Here is a 24,666-nt window from a genome sequence, read left to right as displayed (position 1 = left end):
ATTGGACAGCAAATGAGAATTTTTCCTCAAATTCATTTGTGTTCATTTCATGGATTTAAGAAAAATCTGGCACATCCTATCAAGTGCAACTGGGATGACCTGGTTTTTATCCCTCTCCTCAAGAGGAGGAAAAATGTCTAACTGATTTACAAAATCCAGCAGCCTTAAGACTCAATCATTATCCTACAAGTAATCCAAAGAGAATTTTATAACTACAGACAGCATCTCCTGAAACATAATAGATAATCTAAAAACAATCAGATTATAGAATTTACCCATCCAAATACCTTGGCAGATCCAACTTTTCCCAATATTTCTCTTTTGAAATTTCTGTTATTTGCTTTACTTTAACAATCAGCTTAAGCAGTTTACATTGAACTAGTTGAGTTCAATATTATTTAATCAAAAAGATATTTTGAAGCAGTCTTACAGTCACATGACTTTTTGGGGGAGAAAGTGGAGGGAAAAATGAAGATCCTAAAGATAAAGAGTAACTATTTGTGCACTTAAAATGAAGACAAGTGCACAAACTGCCATTTATTAGAAACAGTAATTTCTTAAGCAAAAGAATAAGGAGGTTGCTTTTTAGAAGCTACTCAAGTTACAAAAAAAATAAGAACTTTCTTTGTATATTCATTATTTTATTTTGCTCACCAATACCTGCTGAATGTTGTCACAAACTACAAGAAATTATATTCTCTTTCAATTCATTCCCAAAGGGTATAAACTATTACTGAAGTGAAGCTTCAGAAACACTTAGAAATTGCTATTTTAGCCTGGAAATCTTTCAGAAGAACTACTTAGAATTTATTCAAGCATTCTATTTGTTTATTAAGGTATTCTATTAGTTTTGAAATCCTGAAACAAAAACAATCAGGGTATGAATTGATTTCCAAACACATTTCTTTTACATAAAGGTGATCTAAATAATCCACAACTGATTTTCGTTTCAACTGATAAACACTCCCTCATACAAAAAAAATTAATAAAAATAAATAAAGCGTTTATCCAGTAAACACCAGAAAAACACCAGAAATGGTTACTTGTATTTAAGGGCTTGTGTTCATGAAGCAATAATGCGAACTATGGGGGTGGGACTTCTAAGGCACACTAACGTGCTACGCATTAAATTGGTCTGTGTAGACCCTGCTGGCATACACTAAAAATTCCCTGGTGCATTGTAACACAGTACTGTTTGAACAAGGGCTATGTTAAAATGCATTAGCAAACATTGTGAACAGATTTCTCATTACAAGAGGGAGCCTGGAACTTTCCCCTTCCCCTGATTTTTGGAAACCTACATAAAAGTCAAAACTTGCTAAAAAATAAACCCTGAAAAATGAATAAACCTTGAAAAACAGAAGCCTTGTCCATAACTTAAGACCATCATTTATGCGCACCTCATATTTCAATTAAAAGGTAATACCGAACATCCTATAATGCTGCAAAGTTGTCCAATTATTAAATGTTCAGTGTGCCATATCTGAAGTCTGTATAATTCCTCTTCAGTAAAGACCTACCTGTGGACTTTGTCCCACCATGTATGTGAGAAATCAAAATTTCTTCACACACAAAGATATTTTAAATCCCCAATTTCTACTTTACTAGAATATGAAGATCTTAACAATTACTGCTGACGGTAAAAAAAAAAGGGCCATTTACCCTAAAGAGGAAGGCAGGGTCAGGCCAATCATATATGTTATAGTCAGGATGTATGTTTAACGCACCTCTCTCTGCCCTGACTCCTTCTGTGGCCTTGAACACAAGGTACCTGAGCCAAAGCCCACTGAAATAATGGAAAAAAATTCCCAATTGACTTCAATGGATGATGAATCAGGAGGAAAGATACTGTCACTTTGCTCCCTTTTCCCTTCTTGCAAGCACATGGTGAGATTTACTTACCTTATTAAAATGAATTTCAAGATCCAAAGCTCAAGGTACTACTACTACTAGCATAAATGAACTAATCCATTAAGCAAGAATGTGCAATATATTTTTCAAATGTGTCATACAGAATTTGCACAAAAAAATACCCCGAAGTACCCACAGCACAAAACTGCAGAATTTCTAAATGTTTCCTTTGATATATGAAATGATTTAAAGCTCAGTTATGGAAACCAGAAAATGGGAAAGCCTCAATGAAAAAGAAAAAGGGTGTACAAAATAGAGAGAAGTGTACAAAAAGACTTGAGCACCTGCAAAGCTAGGAAAAGAGGGAAGTTATACGTACAATGTAAACACAAGTTGTTTACATTCTTAATCATTATTTTCCTTGTCATTCTGTATTTTGTAAGAATACACTAAAAGCCAGAATTCTGCCCTCAAGATGCATACAGACAAGACCTACCAACTTCAGTGGGAGTTATATGCATGTATCTGAAAGGAGAGTTTGGCCCTTGGATCTCAGTTCTCAAAATTTCCTATAATTAATTCCTCTTAACACATTTCTCGTCCCCCCCCCATTCTAGCATTAACTGAACACAGTAAGAAACGTATGTGCCTATGCTGACTTCCCATAAACAGAAGTCTTCATGTTCAGCATCACAGAAACTATGCTTTGAAATTGTATTCTACCCTAGCATTTTCTCAACTTATGTTTGTCAGTGAGAACACATTACAACGAAATACATATGTTAGCTAATATCACTGTATTATACTTGTATAACCGCTGTTGAAAAAGTAATTTTACTGTATAACAGGAGTGAAATGTGTGACATGCAAGTTGGTGGGTGGGTGCAATGAGGATGTTCTAGGTTTTGATACACTGATTAATCCAGCATCTCTAAAGAATATGTTCAAATCAGAACTCTGATCACATTAAAAGGATTATTAATCTCATCCCCAGGGGACAATATGTGTATACAACAGATTCATCAAAATCTAGCACTTTGTTTTAGAGACTCATTGACCTACAATGCTCCCTTTACTGCAGTCAGAATAGAAGTACATTGCTTCAGCTACATACGACAGTTTGTGCAGATCTGCCTATTCTATGACTGCTTCTAGCCATCACTTAAGTCAAACATTTCTGTGGCGAAGGAAGTGACATGTCAGATATTCATGCTCAACCTCCAGCTCAGGCACAGATCTCCTAACATCACATTTGCTCTATTACAGAGGGGACAGAGAACACTGGATACAGCTACTGTACCATCACACACAGACCAAATCAAAACCAACATGAACTTAGATACAATAAAGTTATTTTAAAAAGATCCAACATGAAAGTGAATACAGGTAGCCTCAATTATTTTATTAAGCTAGCAATATGGCTGTGCCCAGGAAGTCACTCATTTTGGGACTTCATGGTGACAGCAGTTTCTTCCTAACAGTAGAGGGCTCCAACCCTAAAGCTCTTTATAATCCATACCTATGCAGAGTCCAAATAATCTTGATAAATGCTGACATATTAAATAGAATTCCTGCAGTTCTAAGAAGTTCATACCAAGAAAGAAAAAAGATGAGTGGATAAATCAGTAAAATATTACTCCTTGAGACAGGCAACTTTGGCCAAAAAATGAACACTGTAAAAACAAGCAAGGGGAACAATACATTTCTTCAAAAATTGCTCAATTAAGCAAGCAATTTTATCTGTGTGTAATATCAAAGTCAAAGTAATTTTATGGTATGGGATTAAAAAAAGATTTTTCCATGAAAGCCTGATTAAACAAACATTAACTGTGTATGTTATGACGTTATTTAATTTATAAGTAACTTGATCTAGTATCTAACAGCCTAGCCTTGAGCTTTTACTGACCAAAAACTCTTAACACATTTTCAGTTTAAAATTTCAATTAATTAATCTACTACAAACTGGTATAAAACATGTTTTCTAAAGTAAATGTTTTGAAAGCTACTGTCTTCTTTAGGTTAAACTATATTGGAGTAATTAGTATACTTCAAAACAGAGCAAAGTAAATTAGAGAAAAAACACAAGCAGACAACTAGCAGACCAAAATGCTACTGGAACAGACATGCTGGAGTTAACCTGTTTCAATTGAGTAGGGTAACTGAAACACACACATAGTAACACAGTGATACTCAGACCTCAGTGATTCAGGAACCAAATTAGTGATCAACATTACCCAAAAGAGCCACAGTATGTGAATTCATGGTTTCATTTACTATATATTTCTCAGCAAAATGACAGACCACATATTCTACAATTTGTTAATCACATAGTAAAAGCATCCTGATTGGTTAAATAACTTAGATTGAAACACCGTGTGATTTAATTATTAACCAATATCACATGCTGCAAAGAGTCGCAGGAGACACATTAAAGAGCCACTTGCGGCTCATGAGCCTCAGGATGTTTAACCTATTGATACTCCTCATAATCTACAAGTAAACAATTTTTGCTACTCTGTGATGAGACGCAGGACCATAACACTATATTAACTGAACATTTTGCAAAGTGCTTTAACATGGCTCAGGCTAGTGTTGACAGGGTTAGCTGCATTCAGTTTAGAAGTTATAGCCTAAGTAGGGACATATGCTAAAGTATGGTTACTGAATTCCGTTTCAACAGAGTTTTGCCTCATCTTCATTGGAGAAACAAGCTGTGTTTAAACAGACCTAAAAGCTTCACTTTAAAGGTCTTAGGTAGAAGGCACCAGGCATAGAGTTCTATCATCAATCAAAAACCAAGGTGGCAGGGTAAACTATCCTCAGAATACAAAGAAATTGTTTTACCTTTAGATGTGTGACATGAGGGTTTTAGAAAAGAATATTCAATAAACCATTACTTTTTTACACTACTTATTCTCTGGGAGGCACCCATTAAAGAGCTATACTTCATTTTACATATAATAATGAGTTTTTTTTTATTAAAAATGAAAATACTGAAAAGTCAGAGCCAAAAGTGATTTTGTGCCACATAATCAGAACACTGCTCAAGACTAATTGGGGAAACATCTCATATCAGAAGATAGAAGCTATACCGCAATCTTAGAAATCCACAGTGAAGTGTGGGGTTCACTGCCTTAAGTAGCATTTTGCCAGTAGCATAACAGCACACATACAGTGAAGATTCTTTAAAAAAGATCTCTCCACAAATGAGCTAAAACCAGGTATAAAAGCTCCAATTACTTTCTTCCTGACAGAATGACATCAAAAAGGTTTTCAAAAGGTTCCACATAACCTACAGATGCTTCAGGGGTGCAATTTTGAAAGAATTGTAGAATACCTGTAATTTGCCCCCATGCTATTTTTTTATTCACCAAGTTCAAGAGAAGAATGGGTTTTTATAAATGCCTAAACAGAACTTTATAGAGAAAACAGAAACCCTAACTGGAGCAGGCATTAAGTATACTATGTTATTCTTTACTAAAAGAGACTGATTTTTCTATTTGTATAAACAGAGATGATATTTTGGTATTTGATGTGAAATGAAAGCAGCTATCACATTTATTTCCTGCTTTAATGATTAAAAACCTGTGAACACCTTTTGGTACTTCAAAAATCTGTTGCAAGAATACATTCAAAAGCCACTTTGCCTTGAGCATGGTTGAGTAAAGATGCCCTGTTAAAAAAGCATATTGAACATTAAAACCGGTAAAATACTGAAAAAAAATCTGTGGAGCCAGGCCAGTAAATTGATACACTGCAGACAAAAACTTGCTAGGATAACAGTGAATAAATCTTTCAAATGCCAGTTACCAACTCGAACTGTACTATGGATTTGTCTGCACTGCATTTGTTTCCTAACTTTACTTATTTCAATTGCCATGATACTGGCTTCTAATTCCATTCTCCAGTGTTTTCCATTAGACTGATTTCTAGTGCCTGAAGATGATCAATGCTGATTACTGGAATACATAGTCAACGACCTTTTCCAATTCCCTTAAGCTGAAAAGAAAGTTTGCATAAACAACTATTAGAACTAGTCTAGATCCAGTCTTCTCTAATGTTCTGAATCTCTTCAGAACTGAACATATAAAATATCTGAAAGCAAATAACTTCTATTCCACTGTCTACTTCTCCCATGTTCCTCCATCTCCCACTCTTATGGGTGGGTAGTGATCGATCCATCACAGATTGATTTATCGCGTCTCGTCTAGATGCAATAAATCGATCCCCGATCGCTCCCTGTTGACTCCAGAACTCCAGCTCGCGAGAGGCAGAAGCAGAATCGACGGGGGAGCGGCAGTGGCCAACTCGCCGCCGCCCTCATGGCCAGGTAAGTTGACCTAAGATACGCCGACTTCACTTATGCTATTCGCGTAGCTGAAGTTGCGTATCTTAGGTCAGACCCCCCCCCCCCCCCCCAAGTGTAGACCAGGGCTAGGTTTTCATTTTTTTCTTCTACAGGTAAAATCACCACCTTTTACATTCCTAGAGATTTAAATAGTGCTTTTACAATTGTTGCATCCCTTAATTTCTTTTTCTCATTGTTACTCAAAATAAGCTGGGATCTTTCTTTTAGACACTGGGTTGCAGTTGATGTACTTAATTGTGTTCTACAACTTCAATTATCACAGTTCTCTCTAATAATCAAAGGAGAAAAATAGATGCGACAGTCAGTCTGACATTATACTTTACAAGCCACCAAACAGCAAAACATTCTTTAATCCTATGTAGAACTACAAAAATAAAAAAGTCTTAGCCAGAAAATAATTAGCAGCACATCGTACTTATTCCCACAACAGTTTACGCAGTCTATTTTCATTACAAAATAGATGTAAATTTTCTGATGCAACTGCTAACCACATGAGCTCTGTGTATGCAATGGGGTATTTGAATGCCAAAGTCCTAGCACCATAGGTTTAACATCTATCTATCATATACTTAAAGTGACAGCCAATTAAAATATTGAAACAAAGAAAAAAAACAAATGACATTTATAGTCTTGCATTACTAAAACTTTAGGTAATAAAAGCTGAACACTGCACGTTGTGAGCTGGCTGGAATGGACACACTAGGGAGAGAAATGGGTCTCTGATCAATGTCCATACTATGCAGACATCTAGCTTTCCTACATAGGAAGCTGACAGACAAGATGGGCTGAAGACCCCTAGACTTGGCTAAGTTCAGGGACCATGTAAGGGAAGGAGGCTGCAGAAGGGGACCTTTCAAGAAGAGAACTAAAAAAGGAAGAGAGCAGGAACATAGGAGGTACTGGAAGTGCTTGAGTAGAAAATGGGAAATACAACCGGTTCCGCCAAATGTCTAGACAAACCAATAATCTGAACAACATAAATAACAGCACAAGCTATACAAGTTGTTTTGGCAAACTTACTTTCATGATGGTTGTCATATTGCCTAGACAACCCATAACTGTCTTCAATGTAGCCCATTGCATTTATTAACTTTGAGACTCTGCTACATGCATACTTTCATCCATTCTCATCCTGCTTCCTTGAAAAAAATTCAGACCACTTCACCCAGAATTAAGGCAATAACTTTTAAAACATGGCTCACACCTCCAGAAGGGCAATGGGTCAACTGAAAGAAGAGTTAACAAGAACAATGAAAATTTGGTTCTCTGCACATTCTTGAAGCTAACCAAGTTAACAATTTATAGAAAGTAATCAAAAATTAATTTCTATGCAATGTATAGTGTACTGTATTTTAAGAAGCCATGCATAATGAAATTTCTTGTAAGGAACATCTGAAATCTGAAGTGTAAGAGCAGAATTTTAATAGCCATAGTTCTGGATAAGTAGGCTCCTACCAAATTCACAGCTGTGAAAGATGCATCATGGACATTGAAATCTGGTCTCCTCTGTGAAATCTGGTCTTTTGTGTACTTTTACCACACAGTAAAATCTAATGCCATTATATGCATAGTTACAGGTTCCAGATGTGATTATTAGCTTGTTTCAATATAAAGAAAGGTCATGAACTTGACAAGATTTATTGATTGACACATGACAGCAGCAAACACTCAGGGCTCAACTCACTGATTGGTAGATATAGGTATCCAGGGTTGTTTTGTAGCATAGTGATTTCAACTGATAATTTCACTTGTCTTCCAGTAGGTTATTTTAAAATGAGCGTCCAAAGTAAATCGAAAACCTCTACAATCATTACTGCAGCGGATCATATGACAGAATCTGGAAGCCAAATTCCATGTACCGATGGTGACAAACTGTTTTGTGCAAGCTACAACGTTTTGCTGGATCGCACACGGCAAGCAATGATTCAATGCCACTTAGACTCAGAAAGCCATCAAAACAGAAAGGGTTGCAGATAGTGCACTGCTGGGAAACAAAATGAATCCTCTACCTCTCCCCCCCTCAGCCCCCCCCCCGCCCCAAAAACCCCAACCACCCCAACTTATTCTCTTTTTAAAGAGAATGACCGAGAGCTGTCATTTAGCTACAACGGAACTTGTGGATGCATTTGCAAGTGCTAATATACTGCTGGAAAAACCTAATCACGCAAAGCTGTGCAAATTCATTCAATGGAACGTGCGAAAAAGGAGTTGGTTACCATGTGCAAATAATCTATGACAGAACTACCTTCCAAAGGTTTCTGTGAAGGTGCAAGTTTGGTAAAGTTGATAAACTGCTCAGATACATTAAAAAGATCGCTAAACACTGCCATAGCTGTATCTTTGATACAGGCAATACATTGCAAGTAAGACTGAAATGGGGGAACAAAAAATTGCATTTCCCCCAGAGCCAGTAATTACTTGTTGGACTTCCTGGTTTTGGGCTGTACAATACCAGTTTTAATAGAACTTTCAACCCTTCTAAACAATGAGCTGAATGAGGAAATTCAGTTTGTTGTCAAGAATGCCAGAGGACTGATGGACTTAAGTTGGTTTGAATCTTGACATGTCACAGTCCACAAAGCTTACAACAAAGTAATGAATGTACTGTTCTGGGCTGAACAGTCAAACAAAAATCACTCTGATAACGTTGAGTTAAATGCCAGTGCTCAGTAGGTGTTTTCTTGCATGGCAAAGAAACTCAGACAATATTACTGCTGTAGGGAACAGTCAAGCTACGTAGGAAAAAAAATCAGATCAAAAGGTTTCAACAAGTTGCAGCAAGGTTCCTAAAAGCTGTGCATATTTTTGACCCTGCACAAATGCACCTGTTGATGGTGGATTTAACATCTCAATGCAATTCCTGGCTTTGACAAGAATTGTAGGCTGGAGATTCCTGCTTACAAAAATTTTGCCAATGAAACGGAATGTACTTTGTCTGAGCTACAGTTTTGGAAGTCAGTGGAAGGCGGAATCCCCCACCTCGCAAGGCTAGCTTGTGCTGTCTGACAATTCCAATGAATTCCATGGATTCAGAGAGAGCAGTGTCTAAACATGGACAAGTGTTTTCAGCGCAGAAACAGGGAATGAAGACAGACAGTTGCAGGATGGAAAAGGAGCACTCATGGCACCGTAGAGACTAACAGATTTATTTGAGCATAAGCTTTCGTGAGCTACAGCTCACTTCATCGGATGCATTCAGTGGAAAATACAGTGGGGAGATTTATATACATAGAGAACACGAAACAAAGAGTTCCCAGAAGTCACCTACTACAGGACAGGCCTAACAAAGAAAATAACAGAATGCCACTAGCCGTCACCTTCAGACCCCAACTAAAACCCCTCCAACGCATTAAGGATCTACAACCTATCCTGAAGGATGACCCAACACTCTCACAAATCTTGGGAGACAGGCCAGTCCTTGCCTACAGACAGCCCCCCAACCTGAAGCAAATACTCACCAGCAACCACATACCACACAACAGAACCACTAACCCAGGAACCTATCCTTGCAACAAAGCCCATTGCCAACTGTGCTCACATATCTATTCAGGGGACACCATCACAGGGCCTAATAACATCAGCCACACTATCAGAGGCTCGTTCACCTGCACATCCACCAATGTGATATATGCCATCATGTGCCAGCAATGCCCCTCTGCCATGTACATTGGTCAAACTGGACAGTCTCTACGTAAAAGAATAAATGGACACAAATCAGATATCAAGAATTATAACATTCAAAAACCAGTTGGAGAACACTTCAATCTCTCTGGTCACGCGATTACAGGCATGAAAATTGTGATATTACAACAGAAAAACTTCAAATCCAGACTCCAGCGAGAGACTGCTGAATTGGAATTCATTTGCAAATTGGATACAATTAACTTAGGCTTGAATAGAGATTGGGAGTGGCTAAGTCATTATGCAAGGTAACCTATTTCCCCTCGTTTTTTCCTACCCCCCCCCCCCGACATTCTTCTTAAACCCTGGATTTGTGCTGGAAATGGCCCATCTTGATTATCATTCCTTACAATGTGTGAGTGGTCACTTTAGATAAGCTATTACCAGCAGGAGAGTGGGGTGGGGGGAGGTATTTTTTCATGCTTTGTGTGTATAAAAAGATCTCCTACACTTTCCACAGTATGCATCCAATGAAGTGAGCTGTAGCTCACGGAAGCTTATGCTCAAATAAATTGGTTAGTCTCTAAGGTACCACAAGTACTCCTTTTCTTTTTACCGTACACACTGTAAGGAGAGTGATCACTTAAGATGAGCTAATACCAGCGGGGGGGGGGGGGGGGAAGGGAGGGAGAACCTTTTGTAGTGATAATCAAAGTGGGCCATTTCTAGCAGGTCACAAAAACATCTGAGGAACAGCAGGGCGGGGGGTGTGTGTGTGTGGCGGATGGGATATAAACATGGGGAAATAGTTTTACTTTGTGTAATGACCCATCCACTCCCAGTCTCTATTCAAGCCTAAGTTAATTGTATCCAGTTTGCAAATTAATTCCAATTCAGCAGTCTCTCGTTGGAGCCTGGTTTTGAAGTTTTTTGTTGAAGAATTGCCACTTTTAGGTCTCTAATCGAGTGACCAGAGAGATTGAAGTGTTCTCCAACTGGTTTTTGAATGTTATAATTCTTGACGTCTGATGTGTGTCCATTTATTCTTTTACATGGAGACTGTCCAGTTTGACCAATGTACTTGGCAGAGGGGCATTGCTGGCACATGATGGCATATATCACATTGGTAGATGTGCAGGTGAACGAGCCTCTGATAGTGTAGCTGATGTGATTAGGCCCTATGATGCCCTGAATAAATGTGGGCACAGTTGGCAATAGGCTTTGTTGCAAGGATAGGTTCCTGGGTTAGTGGTTCTGTTGTGTGGTGTGTGGTTGGTGGTGAGTATTTGCTTCAGGTTGGGGGGCTCTCTGTAAGCAAGGACTGGCCTGTCTCCCAAGATCTGTGAGAGTGATGGGTTGTCCTTCAGGATAGGTTGTGGATCCTTGATGATGTGTTGGAAAGGTTTTAGTTGGGGGCTGAAGGTGATGGCTAGTGGCAGTCTGTTATTTTCTTTCCTGGGCCTGTCCTGTAGTAGATGACTTCTAGGTACTCTTCTGGCTCTGTCAATCTGTTTCTTCACTTCAGCAGGTGGGTACTGTAGTTGTAAGAATGCTTGATAGAGATCTTGTAGGTGTTTGTCTCTGTCTGAGGGGTTGAAGCAAATGTGATTGTATTGTAGAGCTTGGCTGTAGACAATGGATCATGTGGTGTGGTCAGGGTGAAAGCTGGAGGCATGTAGGTAGGAATAGTGGTCAGTAGGTTTCCGGTATAGGGTGGTGTTTATGTGACCATCGCTTACTAGCACCATTGTGTACAGGAAGTGGATCTCTTGTGTGGACTGGTCCAGGCTGAGGTTGATGGTGGGATGGAAATTGTTGAAATCATGGTGGAATTCCTCAAGGGCTTCTTTTCCATGGGTTCAGATGATGATGTCATCAATGTAGCTCAAGCAGAGTAGGGGCATTAGGGGACGAGAGCTGAGGAAGCGTTATTCTAAGTCAGCCATAAAAATGTTGGCATACTGTGGGGACCCACAGCAGTGCTGCTGATTTGAAGGTATACATTGTCCCCAAATGTGAAACAGTTATGGGTGAGGACAAAGTCAAAGTTCAGCCACCAGGTTTGCTGTGACATTACCAAGGATACTGTTCCTGTCGGCTTGTAGTCCATCTGCGTGTGGAATGTTGGTGTAGAGGGCTTCTACATCCATAATGGCCAGGATGGTGTTTTCAGGAAGATCACCGATGGATTGTAGTTTCCTCAGGAAGTCAGTGGTGTCTCGAAGATAGCTGGGAGTGCTGGTAGCGTAGGTCCTGAGGAGGGAGTCTACATAGCCAGACAATCCTGCTGTCAGGGTGCCAATGCCTGACATGATGGGGTGTCCAGGATTTCCAGGTTTATGGATCTTGGGTAGCAGATAGAATGCCCCAGGTCAGGGTTCCAGGAGTGTGTCTGTGCGGATTTGTTCTTGTGCTTTTTCAGGGAGTTTCTTGAGCAAATGCTGCAGTTTCTTTTGGTAACCCTCAGTGGGATCAGAGGGTAATGGCTTGTAGAAAATGGTGTTGGAGAGCTGCTTAGCAGCCTCTTGTTCATATTCTGACCTACTCATCATGACGACAGCACCTCCTTTGTCAGCCTTTTTGATTATGATGTCAGTTGTTTCTGAGGCTGTGGATGGCATTGTGTTCTGCACGGCTGAGGTTATGGAGCAAGTGATGCTGCTTTTCCACAATTTCAGCCCATGCACGTCGGCGGAAGCACTCTATGTAGAAGTCAGAGGGGTATTGGAAATATTCCTTGAGTCTGAGATGCCGAAAATAGGATTCTAGGTCACCACAGAACTGTATCATGTTCATGGGGGTTGAGGGGCAGAAGGAAAGGCGCTGAAATAGGACAGATCCTTCTGCTGGGCTAAGAGTATAGCTGGATAGATTAACAATATTACTGGGTGGGTTAAGGGAACCACTGTTGTGGCCCCTTGTGGCATGTAGTAGTTTAGAAAGTTTAGCGTCCTTTTTCTTTTGTGGAGAAGCAAAGTGTGTGTTGTAAATGGCTTGTCTAGTTTTAGTAAAGTCCAGCCACGAGGAAGTTTGTGTGGAAGGTTGTTTTTTTATGAGAGTATCCAGTTTTGAGAGCTCATTCTTAACCTTTCCCTGTTTGCTGTAGAGGATGTTGATCAGGTGGTTCCGCAGTTTCTTTGACAGCATGTGGCACAAGCCGTCAGCATAGTCTGTGTGGTATGTAGATTGTAATGGATGCTCCATACTCACATTCAATGAGATTTGAAAACAATTTTTTTCCCCACCTGCCTTTGTAAATTTAAGGGGTCTACGGGTTTATATTTTTCCATTTAAAATATACATATTCATGCTTTCTTTCAACACTGTGAAATTTAAGATTTTTTAAATTCTATGACCGTGAAATTTATGAAAAGGGACAGTGAATTTGGTAGAGCCATGTGTGTAAGTGAGCTCAAGGCAACTGTCATTTTACAGTAGATACACATCCATCTCATCCAATTAATATTTTAAACTAACCAAAGGGCTAGTAGTCATGGATATAATAGCTGTCATTAAACTGTGAGGGAAATGCTGATCCTTAATTCACATCATATTAGTTACAGCTACATTTACTAATTTAGAACACAAAACGGCAAATCTATAATATGCTTAGCAGGATGGAAGTAGTAGGGACAGCAATAAAATGGACCAATGAATTACAACAATTTTTCTTACATTAACCTTTGTATAAGGGGTATGCACAAGTACTTGTTAGAAACAATAAAACATGGAGAATGTTTTGCTCAGCTGAATCACTGTGTATACGTAAATCCATTTTAATATAAAATGCACATTTTGTGATGTATTCTTTTGCAGATTATGGGTTAAATTTTCATCTGGTGTAAATTAGTGTATCTCCACCGAGTTTGGTAGGAGACAGAAGAGATGGAGGGTTTAGTGTGACTAAGTTTGGATCCAATTCTCCCCTTCCCAGAGAGCCCTGTCTGAGAGGAAGAGAATTTTCTTTTCTTTTTTTTTTGCTGTGGGTAGCAGAGAAGACAATCCTAGAGATGATGGATGGAGCTGGGGAACTCAAGGGTGGGAGGTGGCAGCAGCAGCAGCAGCAAAAAGGGTTCTACCTCCGGTAAATAGGGAAGTGAAATGCTTACTCAACAGGTAGGCTGCACAGGACCAGTTATTCCAGAGTATGGTAATTGCAAGGAGGGCTCTGCTGGATGAGAATGCAGTGGAGCCAAGGAGAGGTTTGGGCATCTCCATTCTCCATGAGAGCCCCCCATCACTGGGCTTCCCTATAAATGTGATCAGCCAAATCATCCTGGAAGCTCCTCTGGGGCTGGTTCTCTTCTGATCTACAGCGCTGAGAGGAGCTGCTGACAAGTGGTGCAAACACCTGCTTCATTATCTTTTGCTCCTATTTCAGTCTGGCATGGCTGTGACATCACCACACAAGCTAGGGAGTGGAAAGTAGGAACTTCTGCCCAGAATGGACTCCATATTGATAGCAAGAGAACTGAGGTATCGGAAGGTCATTTTCTGCAGCTGCTACTAGGAGACAAAAGAACAACTGGGAAGATTGCTTCCCTGGAGGCTGAGCAGGGAAATGGGATGGAAAATCCTGGCTTTGATAGCTTGCCTTACTGTCAAATGAAAATTCATTGTACAAACTGGTCTCATAATGAGAAATACTCTTTACAAGTAAGTGAAAGGGCTGTGAGAAGACATGGTAACAAAATGTGGGTCTTAAAAAAAAAAAAGTTGTTTCAAGGGGTAAAAATCTGAACAAAGCTGTTCGGGCTGAAAGCCACTATTCAGTTGCCTGATAGATATCCATGCAAACAGCCAAGTAAAAACCACTGCAGGCAAATGTGAAGCCAAGTTCTATCAGCAATGAAATTTTGTGCAACAAGCATACAGGTTATCTATGGCATCACAAGACAAGAGGAGAGTAAGATAAATTTTACTTGATTAAAAAAGGGTAACTATTTAAATGTATACTTGATACATTTCACAGAAATCTCTCCTAGTGCCATTAAATAGAAGGACAATCTTAGAAGTATAGTTTTCTTAATATCTAAGAGGATTAGAAACACTGGTTTGAAAAGGATGTTATAGACTTGGTTTCTAAATATACAAGGATACTGGTAATCTTGTCAAGTATTGGTAATTTTACTACTTCTTGCTTATTTAATGTAAAAAAAGATCTGTACGTGGGCTAAAATAGAAAAGATCCATATGATCCATATGAAAGAAAAGGCTGGGTTTTGGAGAAGGATTTTTGGGGGTGGGGGGGCAGGAGGTGGAGCTGTTCTTAATGCACCTACTCTGAGGAATCAGAAGTGTAGGAGTGGAAAGGACCTCAATAGATCATCTAGCCCAGACCCTTGCACTCAAGGCAGGACTAAACAATACTAGACCATTCCTGAGGGGTGTTTGTCTAACCTGTTCTTAAAAACCTTCAGTGATGGAGATTCCACAACCTCCCAAGGCAATTTGTTCTAGTGCTTAACAAACCTGACAGTACGTTTTTCATAATGTCCGACCTAAATCTCCCTGGCTGCAATTTAAGCCCATTGCTTCTTGTCCTTTCCTCAGAGGTTAACAACCTTTTATGCACTTGAACACTTATGTTCCCTCTCAGTCTTCTCTTCTCCAGATTAAACAAACCCATTTTCTTCAATCTTTCCTCATAGGTCAGGTCTTCTAAACCTTTAATTATTTTTGTTGTTCTCCTCTGGATGTTTTCCAATTTGTGAACATCCTTCCATCTTGTTGGGATGATACTCTACAGCTATGTGCATTTGCTTTTCTACTGCAAACAAGGGGAGGAAAAAAGTTAGTTCCATAAATCTATTTGCAATTAGTTGCAAGAGAAGCAGATTCCTTCATGAACAGACTTTACTAACTGAAGTTCTTTATTAGTTACAGTGAAAAAATTCTTGGAGGCTTAAATGCTTAAAGATAATCCGAATCCCAACACTTTTTTTTTTGGCACTAGAACAACAAATTTCCCATGCTGTCGAACACTACACACTTAATTCACTTTGATACAGAGTGCATTTCTTTTTGATGCATTCTTTTTCAAGTTACAGGGAGATCATTAGGGGTTTAGAGGTAAAATTCCTACAAGTCATTTTTTCATCTTAAATTCACTTTTAGTAGTTAATTTTGGTTCATTTTGATTTTCCTTGTCCTTGCCTCCACTTCCTAGCTACACACCGGTGACCTCTGATGATTTCTGTAAGAGAAGCTGATAGAGCAGAAGAAAGAGCAAAGTTCTTTGCTGTTAGGCTGGACCATTAACAGGCAGTGTCTTTTCTCAAGAGCTGTGCTTTCAGTGTTCAAATTCCACCATGTCTCCTGCATGCCACATAGTATCATCACATGCACACACATATATATGTAATACTTGCCAACTCTGATGTGTATGCATGTGAAACCTGGACTGTGTATAGACGCCATGCTATGAAGCTGAATCACTTTCACAAGGGCTGTCTGAAGAAACTGATGAGGATAAGATGGCAAGACAAGGTTCCAGATACTGAGGTTCTCATACAGTATTGATCTTAATGGATATGTTTCTATAATCTTTAAGTCTTACATTTTTCTGTACAAACATTCACCCTGTAGTTCAGTCAGAACATTCAGAAGAAATAAACACACTTAAAAAGTACGGTTAAGAAATGGCAGTCTATCTAATGAAAAACTACAGAAAAGATTTTTCAAACAAACACTGAATGAGTTATCAATAATACTCAGTAATCAACTAAAAGAGATAAGTATCTCAATTTAATGGGTGCTGTAAGAGAACCAGGAAAAACTAATGGAAAACTGCAGAGTACACACTCTTGTTTGTAATGCACCTAGAACTCTAGAATACATTTAGCTCTTTCAGAATACAAAGAATAGAAGAAAACTTTGAAGTTTCTAATGTTTCATTCGTGTGTCACTTGTAACTTCTTAATTTAAACACGATAGAGCTGATTACAGGCATTTCTGTCATTTCAGGGCATTCTGAAATCCTTCAAGTCATTGAAGGAATCTGGATCATTATCTGAAGTATTAGACAGACCAATCTCCCTGTATTATGCTTTCAGTACTTTTCCATAATAAGTCCCATGTTACCTCTACAGCTCTCCCCACAAAATTACTATTCCAAATTCAGCACAAAAATGTCAGAACAGAGGTTATGATTCTTTGTACTCCTGATGCTTTTTAATATCATATTTGGCTTAACCAGAAGATCAGCTATGAATAGCACAGGTGAGAAGGACCAAGTGACATAACCAGAAATAAATGGCTGCTTTGGATTGGAGAGGTGACAACACTTCCTTACAATGACTCTTAGACTTCGCACAGAATCACATTTGTTCTTGAGAGCATTGCCTGTTCAAGTAATCTCATCATCAGGGCTCCTACATGAAAAATCCAAGCAATGGAAGATTAGCTGTGTCATCTGGGAGCCAGATGTTGGAAGAAAAGTTTAAGTTACCTGATGAAACATGAAACAAGAGACCCTCAAAAGTAGTCACATGCACAGGAACAGGAAAGCAAGCAATGCAGTCCATATTCAGAAAAATAGCTACTCCTATCACAACACACTTATAAGCAGCTTGCTCTTGTCAGATGACCACTATTCAGCCCTTACATTGCACATGGAAAAATAGGGAAGTGTGAGGAATGAACATAGAGAGTTTGGAACAGTCACTTCAGAGATGGTCCAAGTAGTGAGGAGTCAAGAAAGGTTCTCTAAGAAATGACTTAACAGAAAATTCTACCCTCAGCTATCATAAAAAGTAAGCTACTTCACTTTCAAGGCCCTTTTATAGCCTATCCCTACCCCACCTATCATCTGTCCTTCATGCCTACCTCCGCCCACAATGCCAGCCTCCATCACACACTTGTTAAATTTTCCAACATACTTGTTTGAAAACTGCTTTCTCTCATGCCATCCCTCATGCTTGGAAGGAGCTTCCTGTAAACATCTGCAAAACTGATACATTATTCTAATTCAAAAACCTCCTAAAAAAATCCAAAAACTTTTTTGCTGTGGTGCCTACAAAAAGCTTAACAGCTAAGCTGGTGGTGTACTGAGCTGATCAATGATGACCAATAGTGTCTCATTGTTTCCTTGTACTTCCTTCCCCCCCGCCAACCCCAGTATGTCTGTCTGTATCCATCTGTCATCTCTTGTCTTACACTTACATTGTAAAGTTCTTTGGTGCAGGAACAGTCCCTTTACTGTGTTTGTACAGCACGTAGGACAATGCAGTCTGGGTCTTTAACTAGGGACCACAGGTGCTATAAATAATAATATTTGATTATTTGGGAGAACCAGCAAACAAATGTGATGTAAACGGGAGTGTTCATTATACTTTTCAATCCAGCATGCAAAAGGAAAGGCAGACTCTTGACCAAGCTGTATGAAAAATATGATATCCATCTCTAAGATGGCATTCCAAAGACTCCAAGCAGAGATGGAGTTGCAAACAATACCAGTCCCAACTAATGTCAAAAAATTATTTAATATATACTGCCCTTCTATGTTTACTGTTTGATTTGTGATGCGAACAAGAGCTGGAAAATTAAGTTAAAGGAGATATTCTCAGTGCATTTAATGAATACACATCTTTTGCTCAGGGGTTGGCATCTTAACCTTTCACAATACACTCAGATGGTAAATTCAGTTTGTAACAGTTCATTGTAATTATTTTGTAATTAAGAACATTATCTTACTGCCTTCCATGAAGTGGCCTTATTTTTTTGCATCTGATCCATTTTACCATGTAATACTCACTGTTTTACACAGCACTTTTTTTAAAAAAAGTGTAAATTAAACCTAGAATGTATACTATAGAATCTAAATAGACATTAGAAATACCAGTAAATCTAGAATTTTACACAAAACAATAAATCAAGGTACTTCTAGTTTTTAAAAGGTCTGTGAAGTTGACATTGAACATGAGCCTATTTCCAAAGGATTACTCCGATACCCCACTAACTTTCATTGGTCGGTGAAACTAAGTTTGAAGTCACCTTCACCATAATTTAAGAATCAAACAATGCACATATCCAACTCCCCATGAAACAGCTGTTTTTCCTTTCTTAGGCAAATATGCATGTATTACTGAATGCCAGTTACACAAGGTTGAAAAGGAAACTATGGCTCCTTCTGAAAGGTCACACACTAGCAGATGGGGTTTTTTTGTTTTTTTTTTTAAAAAATCAGTGATCTTAAGGGTTTTTAGGTCCTCATTTATATGAAATTCAATGTGACAATGTATAATATTTTACATAACTAACATGCACCAAGATCCCATACATTTTCTTTTGTGCCAAAATTATATTGATGTGAAATAACTACTTTACAGGCCTACATCCATGAAACTATTTATAGTGGCATAGTTTACATTTGTTTTACAGCACAGCTTAGTGTTGAAAAAATTGTATTTCTAGGTCAATTAAAATATTTTTGTTTCAAGTTACTGTAAGTTGGCTTTTCCCCATTAGTAGTTACACGCACCTGGTAACATGCAAAATCATTTCATGTATGTGCATAATTTAACAGAGTTAAATACTATTATGCATAACTGACTAACTCAATTATACTGTTAGAATCCTGACACAATTAGTTTAGCTCACCTCTTTATCCATACTCTCTAAATCCTCTTTACATAGCGTGTACAGTGGCATCGTCTCGGACATACTTGGCTGGCGTTTCCGTTTGGATGGACCAGGTTGATCTTCATTCTCATTTGCTGGTAACTCCTCTTCATCAAACAGCTGCTGCTGATGTGGTTGAACAACTCTGAAAAATTTCACAGGTCCCACATGAGAAAAATCATTTTGAATTACAGCTTCCATAGAATTGAATCAGATTCAACATGAAGTGTATGGTAACGGAAGCTTCACTGAAGTACTGCTATGCTTGCCTTTGAATAATTGGAACAATCTGACTTGTCTGGAATTGGAAAAATAGATCACTACACCGCCTCTTTCTCACTGTATTCTTCTCCCTTCCTCCCACAAAAATCTGCATATTCGAATTGTCTATACCAATTTAAAAGTTATAAATATAGAAAGCTCATCAGGACACTGGAATGCCTATCCACAGTGCAGCATGTCTTTTGCCAATACAGTCTGAAGATGTATGGACCAGGTACTGGCATAATCAGCCAGGTGCTAACACAATCTTCCAAACAGTTTTGTAGGTAGCGTTATGCTGGCAGAACTTTTGCTGGTAAAGCTTTCTAGTGAAGATAAGTCCTTCCTCCCCAACATTCTGAGAAAATGTTCATTACATCAAGGATAAAAGCTATACTACATCTGTAAGATATCAAAGAAACCATGCACACGCTTTCATTAAAACATTAATATTGTAGACACATGGATTGAAGGAGGGAAATTCAAAATTAGAAGTAGACTGTGGTTTTGTTGGGAGGGACAGGAGCTTTAAAAAAGATAAAAATGACAAGAGGAAAAAAGGAGGGATATTGGCTGTTAAAGCCAATGTTAAAAAGACACTTATTCTTGTCCTTGAATCCACAGACTAGAAACAGTAATCTTTTTTGCTTGTGTGTCAAACAAAACAAGGTAATCGTCACATGGATCTCATGTGCTGGTAAATAATGTGATTTATTCTGTCTACAACAGAGAGAGAGAGCGCGCGAGCGAGCGCGAGGTCTTATTACAACACTGGAGACTATTAAGGCCTTTGGATACACTTTCATCTACATCATGGGTAATACTGGGAGTTCGTGCTTTTCAAACCTTATTTTTCTTTACATTGGCCTGACTGAACAAGAAAACAATGCTGTTTTGTGAATTTAGTCAGTGTGAAATGTTTGACAGCCTTGGAGGACAGAATTTATTTATCCAAACATGTTGACAGTGCAGGAAGATGTCAATACAAGCTTCCTCACGTCACCCTGGAGAAGACAGATATTGCATCTGTCTCCATGGCTATTCGTTCCTTGGCCTCTCCGTCTCCAACAAGTGCAAATTGTGATGGCTTGTGTATTACAGAAATTCGATGCTAGCAATACCAGATGACATTTTTAAATAGAGTACGTATTTAAACTAGCAAAAAGAAAACCAAATAAGTAATGTACTAGTGCTGCACTCCTTATTGTGGCAATGGCTGTAATAGGGTACAATGAACCAAGATAAAGTCTCTCCTGAAATGGAGAACTGTTTGTTAACAGGTGCAGATCTCAGTGCTACAGAGCTGAAGCACATTGGCAAAGTCCTCCACTGCCTCTATGTACACCATCTTAGATCCACTGTACTTCAAAAACAGTAATAATGTCCAAGAGTTGCATGAGTTTATTACCACCACCTGTTCTACTTAATTATATATTGATTACAACATGGGAAACTGTACAAAAACATTTTACCTTAGAGCAAGGTGGAGCTGAAATACAATGCTAATCTGTGCTAACTGCTAGTTTAGGCCCGTCAAACCATTTAATATATATTTATCATGAGTTAGTTTAGATGTTTTTGGTTATTATTGTGATTTTTTTTAGGACTGACAAATTGGCCTGTTCCAGTATTTGATTTCCGTAGCTCCGTTCTGTCTCCAGGGTACCCAACTATCCGAACTGGTAAGCCTGAAGGCCATATTTCAAGTTGTATTCTTTTCCCCCAAAATTTATACTGACAAATTTTGAGAGCAATACAATGTTGTCAATGCACCAATGAATTATCCAGGACAATCCATTTACACAGAAAGCATCATCCATAGTAAAATACTTATTACAGTGCAGAAGAAATATACCCATTCATCTGGCATTGAAATAAAAACTGTATATCATGTCCCTGATACTCTTCTCACACTAGATTTATACTGCTGTAACTCCATTGTTCTCAACAGAGTTACTCCCAATTTTACATGGGCACGAGAGAAGAATTGGGCAAGCAGGTAACTAGAAAAGATGCTGGGGAACTCAGCTATAAGGTCACACACACTGTTCTACCAGTACCGTTTTGATTCAACAACCTGAACTTCTAGCAGCCCAAATATTTCATTTCACTACCTCACAAAGGGACTATATGTTAAGTCAACAAACAAAGCTGAAAATAAGGGTGGCTCTAGCTAGCACCAGTGGGAGCTTTCAATCCAACGTACTTCTGTATTTGGAGACATAACATTTTTGTTCAACGGCTGGCATAGCTGAGAGATGGAACTAGGTTCCAACCCCATCCTTTTCCAATCATTTTCTCCTGCTGTCAGCTGTGACTCCTACTGGTGCTAATATTTTAAGGCTGAAGAACACGGCAGGGAAAAAAAGAGGGTGGACAGATTTATATTCAGTGGATAATTACATGAAATAAACTACACAAAACCCAGAGAAGAGGTTCTCAGATATATTTATTATAGTGTGCAACTAAGAATACAGGGGTCAATTTTTAGAAGGCACAAATGGCAATCGGACACCTACATACTATTTAAAGTAAGGCATGTAACTGACATTTGTGCCTTTGAATATCTTCAAAGCACACATTTGTACATATACACAAATTAAGTTATCAGTGAACACTACAGTTATACACAAGAAGCCCCAATGCCTTCACCTTTAGAAGTCTGGTAGTGTCTTGAAGAGCTTTCATCTTCTCTATCCCCCAACAGTCACCCCAGGTTTTTCAAAGTAAGCCTTTGCAAACACAATCATGCACCCCTGCACTGCAAAACAAACATTTAACCTTGCAAGATATTACTCCTTTGTAAAATATGGTCCTGAGGACAAGAGACTTGGATTCTAGTCCCGACTTGGACATTACCAATTTGTAACTTGTAATTGGACACATTATCCAGTCTGACCTCAGTTTCCTCACATGTAAAAAAGGGATATTGCTATGTATCACCCAGGAGAGAATCATAATGTTGCAAAGCTTAACATCTGTGAAATGGTTTAAGTTCTGATAGCAGCCATTGAGAAATTTTCAAAGCATAATATTGATTTATAAAGCTCAGCAAATCTGCAGATATCTACTTTATATCCACGTCTGTGGACTTCTTTTGCGGATAGAAATTTTGTATCTGTGCAGGGCTCTACAGATTTAACATCTCTAGAATTTAGCACAACTTATGATATGCCTGAATAATACCAAGTGTATATTCCCTACAGAGAAGCAAGTCTCATTATGACTGCTCTTATGCTCAGTCTGGCTGTTCTTAAGATTGTTACAAAGTGAAATCTTGGTCCCTCCTTCCTTGTCTTCTTTCTGAGCAGCTTTTGCACTCTAGATGAAGCAGACAGCTTCCAAGACAGGAGATGCTGTTACCCCATACTGTCATAAAGTTTGAAAAAAAAAATCTCTATTGCATATAGTCTCTTGAGACTTTATCTATAAAACCAACAACTCTTACATTTCAAATCCTCAGTCAGCTCCCCAATTGCTGCAGGTGGTATTTGCATCCTTTGAGATCAAAGTATTTCTTTAATCAACAATCAGAGATCTTAAGAGGTTTGCAACAGCACTGATGGGGTCTAATTCTGTGACCTAGTCACCAGGACTTGCTAACTTTTCACTGATGTTAGTCTGTGCTTTGGAAATCACCCAGTCTTCCTTTTGCATGGTGTATTTATAGTCCAAAGTAGAATTTTGCTGATTTTTACTACTTCATTAACTTAATCAGCATATATAAATTACACGAGAAAATTACAAAGGAATGTTTTAAAATACCTGAAATGTCAAAACATCCATTGATATGGATCGAGCACCTGTGTAATTGCAAGGGGATTGCTGTTTTAATGACAAATTCCAATAGGAAAAAGCTTGATGACATCTATCAAGACAGGAAAATAGAGTTGCAGGCACAAACAGGAAACAGCAGGAGATTTTCACAGCTCTTAATTAAATTCTCTATTTTTTGGTTTAGTATAATCTCACTAAGAAGGAACAGTGGATTCTGTTTTCTGTGAGTCAAATGTTTAGCTGTTCTGCAAACCATTTTAAGCCACCATTGTGCTTCCAATCCTACAGCCTCTCTATTCCACATTGGGCCTGAGGTACAAGCTACACTGGCCTCAGCATGGCCCAACCTTGTGCCAGCTGCCTAAGATCCCAAGATTCATAACAGAAGTTTGGAATCATAAGTATGCCCTGGGTATGACCCTTAATGTCATCCACAGCAACAAGAATTGCTCACCAAAGATGAACACAACTTCGCAAGTCTGTCTTAAATCATTAGCCATTTCAAATTGTCACCACCAGTTAGGGCACCAATATCAATACACAGTTTGGGGAAGCTGTATAAGTTTATGAAATTAAGCCAGAGCAACAAGACAAAACAACTGTGCCTTGTTAAGCTTTGATGTACAAGAAATGTATAAGCCCAGACTTAGCAAACACTTATGCATATGCTTGACTTCAATGAGAATACTCACATGAGCCTATTATGCACATGGACAAATGTCTGCAGGATCAACTTTACTTTTATTAACTTTAAGTGAAACATCTACACTACTTTCTGAGGAAAGCCATCTAGATGTCAAGCTGTATTCTATATAGGTTCTCCCTTCAAAGAACACAAAATTTGAAAGCCAGACGGACTTCAACTAATTTGACTCTTTAAAAAGGGAAAAGTAATTTAATAGTAAAGATCACCATTACCACCACCACCTCACATGAATACTTAGGGGAAAGACACCTTAGTTTTTCAAAGCTATAAAAATAATTCTGCCCTAATTTCAAACTAGAAGATGTCACTGATTCCTTGTTGAGATGTGATTAATATGGCACTGCAGTCTCCTGCCAACTGAATGCTATTTAACAATGTAAAATATGGGAGATATGACAATATAGTAGAAATGCTATCCTTTTCCCTCTTACATTCTCAAATTCAGTATTCATTCACATAA

General features: G+C 38.6%; 1 protein-coding gene across 2 annotated transcripts in view; it reads right to left on the bottom strand.

The window, feature by feature from the left end:
- The window catches only part of CTDP1 (CTD phosphatase subunit 1), a 172,855-nt gene that overhangs the window by 81,429 nt on the left and 66,760 nt on the right, over positions 1 to 24,666 (bottom strand). For both annotated transcript variants that reach the window (XM_073331810.2, XM_073331809.2), the window contains one exon: positions 19,442 to 19,607. In XM_073331810.2, the coding sequence (XP_073187911.1) occupies positions 19,442 to 19,607 (166 nt within the window). The remainder of the gene's footprint in view (positions 1 to 19,441; positions 19,608 to 24,666) is intronic.

Source organism: Lepidochelys kempii, chromosome 2 (assembly GCF_965140285.1).
Source record: "Lepidochelys kempii isolate rLepKem1 chromosome 2, rLepKem1.hap1, whole genome shotgun sequence".
Lineage (NCBI taxonomy): Eukaryota > Metazoa > Chordata > Testudines > Cheloniidae > Lepidochelys > Lepidochelys kempii.
Note: the sequence above shows the minus strand (reverse complement) of the source record. Positions and strands in the feature narration are given on the sequence as shown.